Source organism: Serinus canaria, chromosome 5 (assembly GCF_022539315.1).
Source record: "Serinus canaria isolate serCan28SL12 chromosome 5, serCan2020, whole genome shotgun sequence".
In the NCBI taxonomy this organism is placed as follows: Eukaryota; Metazoa; Chordata; class Aves; order Passeriformes; family Fringillidae; genus Serinus; species Serinus canaria.
In genome coordinates this window covers 32,331,093-32,343,265 of record NC_066319.1, presented here as the reverse complement: position 1 = coordinate 32,343,265, position 12,173 = coordinate 32,331,093, and the positions used below count along the sequence as shown (strand labels likewise).

At 34.7% G+C, this 12,173-nt stretch overlaps 1 protein-coding gene across 2 annotated transcripts in view; it reads left to right on the top strand.

The window, feature by feature from the left end:
• CDIN1 (CDAN1 interacting nuclease 1) overlaps positions 1-12,173 on the top strand; it is a 122,402-nt gene that overhangs the window by 22,416 nt on the left and 87,813 nt on the right. For both annotated transcript variants that reach the window (XM_009101951.4, XM_050975623.1), the window contains exons 2-5: positions 4,365-4,410; positions 5,268-5,332; positions 8,511-8,571; positions 11,503-11,575. In XM_009101951.4, the coding sequence (XP_009100199.3) occupies positions 4,365-4,410; positions 5,268-5,332; positions 8,511-8,571; positions 11,503-11,575 (245 nt within the window). The remainder of the gene's footprint in view (positions 1-4,364; positions 4,411-5,267; positions 5,333-8,510; positions 8,572-11,502; positions 11,576-12,173) is intronic.

The following is a 12,173-nucleotide window of genomic DNA, read 5'->3' as shown; positions in this document are numbered from 1 at the left end:
TCTCCAGGGATTATAGCATTCCTCATCTTCAAATTCTGAGATTCATTAGAAGAGAATGGTTTAAATTTTATTCTTATGTAGAAATTGACTAAAGGGTATATTCTTTTCCCTGCACCAAACTAGCAGTTTTCTTTCTAGCTTGACTGATATCCAAGTTCTTAGAGATCATTTCTCTTATCCCTTTTTCTGGACTGTCTTGGGCATCACATTCTAAATATTGGATTTATGTATTAGAAATCACTTCAATAACTGTAATACTATTTTTTTTTATGGCAAGCAAAATTTTATATCTTTATATCACTTGGAACCTAGAACTTACACTTCATTTTATGAAATAATATATATATAAAAAATAATTTTATCTTTAAAAAAGATTAAATGGGCATTTTTAGCCAACTTAGGATTTCAGTTTTCTGCTCAAATCCACTTACATACTGACAAGAGCATGAAATACATCAGGTATTCAGATGGAAGTATGCCACTGGCATCAACATGGATTAACAAAAGGTAAAGTGGCATCATTGTGAATGCCAGTATACAAGTAAAAGAGGATATCTAAAGAGCAAGGCTGAGTGCTTTGAACAGAGCTCTGGGAGTTAGATTCATTACTGTCTGGAATTGCAGAAGAAAATGTTTCCATGAAAGTTGTCACTACAGAACTTAAGAGAAAAAATTGCTTACTTCCCTGGACAGTATACTGTGACGGTGTTCGCAGGGGTCCCAGGACAAGGGAAAAGATGAGACTCTTGACCCCATGTTTCAGAAGGCTTGATTTAGTATTTTATGATATACGTTGTATTAAAGCTATACTAAAAGAATAGAAGAAGGGATTTCATCAGAAGGCTGGGTAAGAACAGAAAAAGAGTGAATAACAAAGGCTGGGACTGACTGAGACAGTCCGAAACAGGTGGACTGTGATTGGCCATTAATTAGAAACAACCAGATGAGACCAATCACAGATCCACCTGTTGCATTCCACAGCAGCAGATGATCATTGTTTACATTTTGTTCCTGAGGCCTCTCAGCTTCTCAGGAAAAAAAATCCTAAGGAAAGGATTTTTCAGAAAATATTATGGCTACAATATAGTGTGTTCTACAAGAGGGATAACAGGTTAGATTATTAAATGCTTAAACAAGGTAGTACTCAGAATTATGACTTCTGGGTTTTTGTTCGTTTGTTTCAAAAATCAGCAATTATGTACCTTGGCTCTACAGTTGTTTCTCAACAAAAATGTCGTCTTGTCACAAATATCTATATTCCTAGTCTTCAAGAAAGCTATGAGGCTTACTATATAGTTTATTTCATGAAAGGCAATAAGGCAGTACTCAAGTGTTATTTTGAATAAAAAACCACTTTGAGTGTTACATTTGTTTTCGCGGATAAATGCTCATTTGTTGCCTTGAAATCTTGTATAGAAGTAGCAGAGGATGGATAGAGCCCTGGGAATTTAGCTGTTCCTCTAGAAGTAATGATAACTTCTATGGTAGTATTCCAGCTGTCAGTATCAGCACTTGTGGTTGTGCTGTTTTGCTATTCAAATTCATGTTCATGACTTCTCTTCCCTCTCCAAGTACATAGTAGTGTCTTTTTCACTGTTTTCTGAAACCATGATGTTTCAGTTTTCACTCAATGGGATCTTGCAATAGATGCTCCATCTGTGTTTTGAGGAGCTACTTCATTTTGCCAGGAAGTTGTCTCAATGAAAATGTAGCAAGGAAACACTGAGTGGCAGATGAGTGGTTTCAGTGTTTAAGACAGGAATGATGTTAACCAAAAAAAACATAGAGGCAGCCATGTGAAGATATAAATTCACTTCTCCTGGAGAAGGGGAAAGATCATCCAATAGTAAGGCTTGTAATTATTTGAATGGTGTTATTGACATAATTCTCTTTGCCCCAGTGATAAAGTTTTTGTCCTGAAATCCAGTATATATCCAATTTGCACTGTTATTGGAATGAATTTTTTCAGTATTCATGCTAGGTCCTAAATTATCTGAACAGCTGGAAAGACTGTTCTGTCGGAGAGGAGTGTTGAACTAAATTGAAGTAGGTCAAAATCCAAGGATACCAAAGGGACAAATAAAATGAACAAGTATAAGAGAAGTTTAGTTTTGAGAAGACCTTGAAGGTTTTTAGGGACATTAACCTAGCATTTCCAAGTCTGCCATTAAAGGTGGAGTATAAAGGGAGGGAGGGATAATGGTCTTAGTTTTTTGGTTTTTTTTGGTTTTTTTTTTTTTTTTGATATGTCATTGTCAGTGTATAGTAGGATAATGGTAGTATAAGAACAGTTAACATACCAGGAATAGCCTAAAACCACAAAAATTGCAATATCAGCAGAGGAGAACTCAAACCAGAGATCTAGTCAAGTGTTGACCTGGTCTGTTCTGGGATTTTTCCCACATCTATCTCTAAATTCAGTTCTACCATTATGACCATGTAAATCTACATGGTAATAATAGTTATGTGGTGAGCCATTAGGGGGCCAAATGTATCAAACTTATTTATAGCCTGCAGGTTTATTTTTTTTTTAAACATCTTGAAATATCTTAGCTTTCTGTATGTGTGTGGCATGTGTAAGTATATAATCTTAATTTCTTTCCTTTGTTCACCTTCTAGTGATTACATGTACAGGTTGCAGGTTGTGATAATTGGATTATGCATCTTTTGGAGAGGCTTTGTGGTATGTAACTCCTGGCCTCTATGTCACATGTATATTTAAATAAATATTTATTATTTAAATACTGTTTACTTAATTTGAATAGAAACTTTATAAAAATTTAAACTCTTTACTGTATTGGACTTATTTTTTCTGTACTCCATTAATTTAATAAATCTATATATTAGTCTATTTCTGTTGCTGTCATTTTTCTATAGTTTTAACATTCAGTCTCAGTTAGTACTCAGGGTGAACAGTCCCATGTGTAAAATACCAAAGATCTAGGCTCAGTTTACTGCTGTGACGCAGATGTTGCACTGGGCAGACAAGCCCAAAATACAGAGTTATGGCAAAAAGCCTGGAAGACAGCTATGGATAAGACATACTTGTAAGTTCTTTATGCAGCACTGCATTAATCTAGTTACTTTGTTCCTGATTCTTCAGCTGCTTGGTTTAGTGGTAACTTTATACCATGCTGCATATACAAACTGTCTGTTTAACTCTGATCCCACCATTTAGTTGTTTTGTGCCTCAGTGTTCCCTTTTGAAAGTGAGAGTAGGACTTCCTTATCTTAAATTACTGTTTCTGAAGTGTGACAGTTGGAAGGAGAAGGGTCATTTATGAATGGAGAGAATATGTGCTTTTAATGTAATTATGATATGATACAGGTGTTAAATTCACATACAAGATATCTGACAGAAGAGTGAGACTTTAGACATTCTGGAATCTTTGAACTACCTATGCTGTGCCATAGTAGGTAAATTCATGGAAGGAAAAAGTGTTAATTATTCATAATGCTTTTCTGTGCCATAAAACTCAATTTATTGAGACTATAATTTGTTCAAGTTGCATGTAGTAGAAAAATATATCAAGAGTAATTAGTAGTATTCAGGATGTGATGAGGTAGATATATCCACAGAGGACAATTGGAAACAGTAGCAGTGTGGTATTGATTGCCTTTCAGAGGAAAAAAAATCTTGTCTCTTTTCTAAATGTTAACAATTCAGAGAGAAAAATTCCCACTTGGGAAGAATGCTTTCCAGGTTGCTTCATTGCCAGGTGTTCAACATTGAGTGGAGCCTTAGATGAATGAAGCTTATGGCAGCTTTTGGAAATGACCGGCTCCGGGGAATCTTGGCTTCCTGCTGTGAAAGTTTCCATTTTCAAAGCACATCAGTTTCAGTGGGAATGTTCCACTGGTCCCATATGCTACTTCTGACAGAGGGGGAAGTTTTTAACCTGAATATGAGACAGCTACTGAAGAAGTTCCCTTGCTTTGCTAACAAAATGAATTTCAATATGTTGCCAGTGAACAAGCTGCGTGTTCCCAACTGCTGATGGAATTTAACTGCATCAATTTTTAATGGAAATTTTGCTTCAATTTCCTTTTTTTCCCTGTCACCATTTAGCTCCACTGCTTTCTCCTGGTAGGACTTTTGGGTTCTGAAGTTGAATCACCCAAATAATATGCTAGTTTGATTTGAAATTCTTGCTATATTTTCCTCCCCTCCCTCATACGCTCTCTCCTTGACCTAGCAGCAGGAAGCCTTTGTCTGAGGTGTTCATCTGGAACAACTTTTCCACACTTGTTTTCATGTTCTGTTAGATTACAGGGCAGCAGGCCTACCTTTGAAGCTCCCTTCTCTTTTGTTTCTTTGCAGTGCACTCCAGTAATTAACTTTGTCCTTCTTTTATTTGTTCCAGTCAATCGCAGTCCACTCTGCTGAGCATCTTCTCCCAGGAGTACCAGGTTAGAAGTTTTCTCCTTTGTGAGGGTTGACAGGTGCCTAATTGAATGATGAATGTCCCTTTATTTCTTTGTAATTGAACTGCCAGCTTTCTGATTGGTTTGGAGGATGTTCCTTTTTCCACATCAAGCGCCGCCTGAGTCTCAGTGGATGGCTGCCAAGCCTACCCATCCATCTGTCTAATAACATCTAGCCTTTGCTTATTTGGTGGACCTGTAATAAATTATGCTAAACCATTATTATTCTGACAATAATAATTTCCCTGTGTTGCGTGGTTCCATGTGCTAAATGTTTGCTGACTTGCACTGTCAGTGCTGCTTTCCATTGCTGACAGAGATGATGATAAATGACCATTGCCGGAGTGGCAGAAGGCAAGAGAGGCAGAAAATGGAGTCATTTATCATGAGATGACAGGTGTCAGTCAAGTGGCAAGTCTCTATGGAATTACTTTTTGTAGTTTTTCAAATAAGTTGTTTTTAAGCAATGTTCTTCCTGGTTAAAAATGCCAATTGAATTGTAAAACTAGAGTGCACCAGACTTAGATGGAATTGAATTGAGGGAAAATTAATACAAAGGTTGAAAGAGAGAACAAGTTTTTCTTTGCCCTCAGCAGCCTTCAGTAAACTTATTTAGATTCAATTATTGTGACCTTACTGGCTTTTACATATGGTACATTGCAGTACAGTCTGAAGACGTTCAATTCAATCGGTAGATTGAATGTCATTTCTGTGTGGAATCTAAAAGCGTGGTTCACATCTATCAAAGTGTAGCCAAGGATCGTGTGTATGTGTAGTCATGATTTCTGTGTTTTGATCTATGACACCTTTGTAAAAGTCCTGTTTTTTTTTCATTTTTCCAGAAACAAATCAAAAGAACACATGCCAAGCATCACACTGCTGAAGCTATCGAAACTTACTACCAAAGGTATGACCTCCCCACCCCAGTTAAGACTCTCATCATAGCTACTGTTTTTTTCAGCAGTTGTGACTAAATTAGCTTATGAAGCTAATTTTATATAAAAATAAATTAAGATTTTGGGAATATGGAATGGTTCACCTAAAAATGTTTTTCACTGGAAATACAGAAATTTTTCAGGGTTTGGTCATTCTGATTAAAAAAGAGTTTACTTCCCTGGCTCTAAGTCAGGATAAGCAAATATTTTTTCCGATGTATGTGATGGCATTATGTATTGCCTATAGTTTGTAATTTTTAGGATTTCTGTGTTGAGACTGATTTTGATGACTTCCTTACAGCAAGACAGCTTGTTCTGTTACAGTTGCTTGTTTAAAACATTCGTGTTACATTACAAAAAGTTACATATTCATGTATTGCCAGTTAAAGCACTAATTTTTAGATCACTCCTGTTTTATCAACAGAAGTGTCAGAAATAGTTTTTAAGAGAGGATGAAAACCTTTATGTCATTTTACAATTGTTTGCTTCTTAAGCTAATAAACTGTGCTTGCTACACCTTGTAGTTTTTCTGTTAGTTCCATAGGCTTTACTAAAAATATTCCAGTGACATAATTGGGGCATAGTGATAACAGGTAAAGATATACAATTAAAATATTACTTTGTAGACTGACATATCTGAAGAGCATGCATGGCAAGTGAATTCATACTTGTGATGTATGATATTCATGCTTAATACTAATCTGTATGAATCAAGAAAATAAACAAAGAGCCTTCATTTGTAAACAATTAAATGTGCTTCTCACATACAGAGTCATGTATTTAAAACTTAGCCACAGCCTGATTATATCAGACACTGGTTGAGAATATCTAGTGTGAAGTGTACTAGTTTGGGTGTTTGATTTCAGTTTTTTAGTAGTTATATTGTTTTGTAAAATTTTTACTGGATCACATCACACTTTTCCTAGGGTTGATTCTTGAGGAAGATTATTGGCTTAAAATTTTGTTGTGCTAATAACACGCATATGCAGTATTACTTTTAATTATTTTTCACTAGCACAGTTTCAGTGAAGTGGCCTGTGATAATTGTAACTGCTGCATAAGTAATCCTTTTCCAAGAGTATGTGTAAATCACTAGTTCCAGCCTGAAACTTCAGCCTGAAACACGGGACAAGATTTTGCTTTATGCAAAGCAGCAGTTGTATTGGTGTCAGTAGGGTTGTAGGTATGATTAAGTTTGTCTCACATCAGGTAGGAGGATTCGGTCTCCTGTCTTCTTCTGTAGTCTGAAGTATGATAGCAGCACATAACTAATGCATTATGTATGAAGCTCTATGGTAGTGGTAGGGAAAATCATTCTTTATGCTGTTTCTGAGTATGTCATTTTGCAAATGTATTAGCATGGCTGAGTAAAATGCACATGTTTTAAAATCAGAGATGTTCTGGTCAATAGCTAAAAAACTCATTTCAGTCCTGTTTTAATAGATTTACTGTGGAGTATGTTTAGGAGGCTACAGAAGCAGACAACTTGAGATAGAAGCCACTTTGAAATACTTCAGGTGTAAATATGACAAACATGTCTTCTCCTCTGCTCTTCTGTAGCATCCACTTTACTGCTGTAAACCCCAGACTGGGTGCTACGCTCCTTAGTATTTCTGCCGACATACAAGCAGATAATGGTGCCGTCATTGCTTTCTGAGGTCAGAAGCTACCAGGTTTTGAAGGTAGAGATTTCCAGTGGTCCTTGTTAGGAGCAAGTGAAATAGTTGAGTAGTTTCTTCTACTTGGCTTAGACTTACCAGTCTGAAACTTAGGTAAACAAAAAGTACAAGAAGGATCAGCAGGTTTTCAGAACTGTATTGCCATCAGCATGTGAGACCTGTTAGTCTATAATGGAGTTGCCAGAAGCATTAGAAATATATGACAGAAATTTACTTCATTCTCATTGTGGCTGTTCGATCATCTAGATGCATGTTTGAGAACTTTAATCTCAAGTACATTTTCCTGGTTGTCTATTTTGTGTATGATATCTCATTTTCTTCTGTTATAAATTTACAATGTTTAAACATGCTTTGTGGGATTTTTTTAATGTGGAACTGAAATAGTTTACAGCAAAAAGTTTTTTTCATTTCCTTAATTCATTAAGCTTCAGAATACCTTGCAAGCAAAAAGGCCTCTATCGAATCTTATGTGAAGGGGTTTTATAAAGGTGTGCCACCCATTCCACAGAAAGGTAAAAATGATGAAGAATTTTAATGTCTGTAACTAATGAGCAGAAGAGTGTCTTCTGATGGATAGATAATGATAGAGCTGGAAAGGCTGTGGCCTTCTAATGATGTCAGTAATGATGTGCTATGCGAATACAGATAGGATAAACGAGCAGGTTCAAATGTTGGTAACTATTGTTCTTTTCCACATGGCTGCAAAGCACAAAGTGGCTTCCAATATCATAGCTCCTTCCCATCAGCTTCGGAACACAGGTTTCAGGTTTTATCAAAATGTAAATATCAAGCACTGAAAGTAACAGAAGTGAGGAGAGCAACATTGTGTGAATTGATGGTCAGAAACACCATTCTGTAATACCCTCAACTAGAAACCTTAAGCCTTTGCCACTGATAGGATAATGATTTTCTATCAACCTTTATTGAATCCTAAATATTTCTGGTTTTCTTTGTAGAATATTAATTGTTAGACTGATTTCACTAAAGTAAGCCTTTAGTATTTAAATTACTGCCCAGTTGATAAAATCTGGAATAAATTTGAGAATTTATGTTTTTGTGTGTACTAGTGAATTGGGCAAGATACACAGTGCACCTTCATAGCTGAAGGTCATGTGGAACCAAAAATCTTTACTGTGAATAATAGAAGTTTATTTGTCTGTGCTGCATCTTTAAGTAGTACAGATATAATTTATTTGTGTGTCATTAAGCCACATTTTTTAAAATTTCTTGATATATTCAGGTTTTTACCAGTGTCTTCATTGAGATGGATATATTTTGCAGATGAATCGAATAGGAGACAACCCTAGAGAGTTAGTGATTGCTTAAAATACTAACTTCTTAAAAGATTTCCCATTAAAATCTCTGTAATGGGGTATTTTCCCCCAAATTAAAAAGATTCACCAGGGATGCTGACATGTATAAACTGGCCTTTTCTTGCCCCTGCAAAATTACCTGGCTTTGTCTTGTCTAGGTACCTGAATGGAGTGATGAAAAATGCAGCTGCCCCAGTATTACTGGACCTGGCCAATGAGGTAATCATCTTTCTTTTTTCTTTAATCTTCCAGTGTAAAACCTGAGGGGCATATATATAGTGACTTTAGTAAGAAATGTAATTAACCTAAAAAAATGGTTTCAAGGCACATTAGACATTTAAAATGGTTCCCCAGTCTGTTAGTACTTAAAATAATTAGACAAAAAGCCACATTTATTAATAAATCAGTTCATGTAATTAGTCTTTTAACTTCAAGGCAAATGTGTAGGATACCCTGAATTTGTATTTTGCTGAAAATTTCTGACAGACTGCAGGTCTTTATTGCTTAAACTTGCTAAAAATTCTCACATTGAGAATTTTTACAAATGGAGTTGAATCAGTTTGATTCCTTGCCTTTAATAACAAAACCCATCCAAGTTATTACTATTTCTCAGTAATAGGAAGGCTTAAAACAGATAATTATTCTGACTCCATTTATTTCTGTTCATACAGATTAGAGGATGGCTAATGAAAACTGCTTAAGATAAAGCACTTAAGCAGAATAAATTCTTCAGTGTATGAAAAGTTCTGTATGGATGCCATTAAAGTCTTGAAAAATTTATTGATGCTGTTTTTTAACTAGAATATGAATTTGCCTTGTATTAAAAACTGCTATCTTAACATTTCATTAAAAAAGAGGTAAAAAATTTGAACAAGGTGCAAGGAGTTTCCTAGAATAAAGAAACTGATGAAATATCTGTTTTTTAAACTCTAAAATATTTATTTACTGTAATAGTAACAGTACAATAGCTGATACTCCCTGGAACTGCTTATACAATCCTCAGAGGGATAGAATGAAATATATGCTGTTTTGTGTTGCATTTTAATAGAAAATGTAAGAAGGAAGTAGAAAATGAGTGTTTGCATTAAAAATGATATGGCACTTTGAACATTAAGTGTAGCAATAGCAGCAAGTTCTACGTGTTACATCAGTAAAAAAGAATGGTTTTTCTCTCATGTACATTGCTGCAGCCAGCAAATGAGCGATTACCTATCAATTACTGGAAGGTTTTAATGGTCTGTGAAGTGTCTGTGTAACCTGATCGTACAGTTAGCATAGAATCAAGAATTTATTTCGTATTAGTGGTAGCTTCTTACCATCTCTGGAAAAGACAAATCTTGAAGTACTGAGAATAGAATTTACTTTACATAAATAAGTACAATCTTACTAAGAATTTAGATAAACATCCCAATGGATGATATATTGCACCCATATTATATGGGAACTGTCATAAAAATATTTCAAGCACGGAGTAATATATCTGTTACTGGTTCTTTGTATATTTTTCGCATTGATTTAGAGATGATGCATATAATTTCTGACTCCAGTGAGCATCTCTTTGTTTATATTTCACTAATGCATTTTTGCAATTCAGATCAAAGATATCTGCAGTTCAGAAATAAATAAAAATTAAGTCTAAGAGAAAGGGGAGATACATAAAAAACTTATTTGTTTCTGGTTTTGTAGTAGCAGGTATATCAGAAAGGCAATGCATTTTGTGACTGCCACCCAATGCATTAGAGAAACGTGGCAATAACCAGCACCAGATTACTGCTTCCAAACAATCAAGCTGCCATTTTTATATGATAGTTAATATTTAAATGACATACTCTTGCATCTGCTGACAATTGATGTAATGGTAATACTTTATGAGTCAATATATATTTAATCAGTGGAAACTGTAAAAATTGATGAGAAATATATAACATAGCTATATTACAGTATGTAGCAGCTCTGTTAAAAAGGAAAAGGTCCATATTGTTATCTTTTGGGGATGTTTTTTGAGGGTTTATAAAAATACTTCTAATTCTTTTTTTAAAATGAAATTATTTATCAACTGTTCATATTGTATATGTAGTACAGAAAGACTAAAAAGAATCACATTTTTGTTAGAAACAATAAAATTAGTCACTGTTCTCTTCATACAAATATTTTCAGGTGAGATTTGAAGCACTATGAATTTTACTTACATGCTAAATTCTGACATGAAGCATGATGGCCCTATTTCAAAGAAAGATGGACACATGATTAATATGAAAATTAGGGCGATGCAAGTACCTGAACTAATAAGGTAGTCCTTATTCAGGCTGGACTACCTTCAGTAATTTCACCATTTTTCATGTGTCAGCTCTGATGTGGGTTACTGGAAATAAGCAGCTCCATGGAAAGCATTTCTCTCTACTTGGGGAATTTAAGGCCATCCAAGTACATACATATTTGGAAAAATATGTATGCACAAATGGAGTAACCTTTTTGTGTAGTTACTAAATCAGGATAAAATTAACAGTGAACTTGAAAAGATGTCAAGAAAAATTCATTGTGACAATGTGTGATCAAGGTTTCCTGTCTCATAGTTAAAGTTCTGATTCACTAAAGCAGGATTTTAATGGTATCTAAAAAGCTATTGGAATTTTAGGAGCAACTAGGTTATATGTTTTTCATACATATAAAACAAATTGAAATGAAGGAATAGCTTTGTTAAAAATCAAAATATAAGCTCTGAAGTAATTTTGACCGAGCCCAACACGTCTGCTAGAGATATTGATGCTTAGGATATGTGGTATCACTTGATGGGTACCACATGAACAAGGATTCATGCATAGAAAAGGATCACCATCACTTCTTTTCCTTGATGGATAACCTTATAAAAGGGATTTCATGGTCATCTTTTTACAAAGGGTGGTTCAGATGCAAAATGTACAAACATAATAACCAGGATTTTATGTTGTCTACTTTATTTGGTTTTTCACTGTTACTGTGGATTACTACCACACATTTGGTGGAAATAGTTGAGTTCTATAATTGGAAAAAGGTCCTGTTTCCTCTATTTAGCTTGTTAGTTTTAATCTACAAATATAGAACAGTTCTGACAAGTGTACATCTAAATGCATTTATGTCCTGAAATTCTGGTTTAATTTTTGTTGGGCTTAGGTGGACTTTGCCCCATCACTGATGGCTCGTATTGTGTTGGAAAGATTTCTACAAGAAAAAGAACAAGCCATCCGTAAGTATCTTAGCTGTTTGGTTGTTTTTTTTTTTTTTCTTTTTTATTTTGTCATTTTTTAAATACTTTCTGTTTCCACTTTTCTTCTGACTATGATAGAAAAATAATTACCACAATGCTGGAAGTAAGATAACAAGGGTAAGGTTTTAAGTTTCATATCTTCAACAGTTAATGACAGTTAAACTCTATGTAAGAAGAGCAGCCACAATTTAATACTATTTAAATGAATCTTTTTCCTCTTAGATTTCCAGAATATCTGTTCCTCCAGTAAAATAAAGGGTATAGGGCTCATAGTAAATTTATATCTTTAAAATTCTGTATTTTAGAAGTCAGTAATTACTGACAGTAATTCCTAAAATAAACCTACGCCACTTTTAATTTTGCAACATTGCAGAAATGTTGCTAGTATATACAGAAGTGCATTTAACTGATCTCAGTACAAGAAAATAAAAAAAATGGAATGAAAGAGAAGAAAAGAATAGAGCTACAGGAGGAGGTTCAAGCCTAAATTAATTTGCCACTGAAAAAATACATTTTGTTATTTTCTCTGTGTCAACTGCATGATTAAAACCGGCTGTTAAGTGAGCTCTGGGGATGT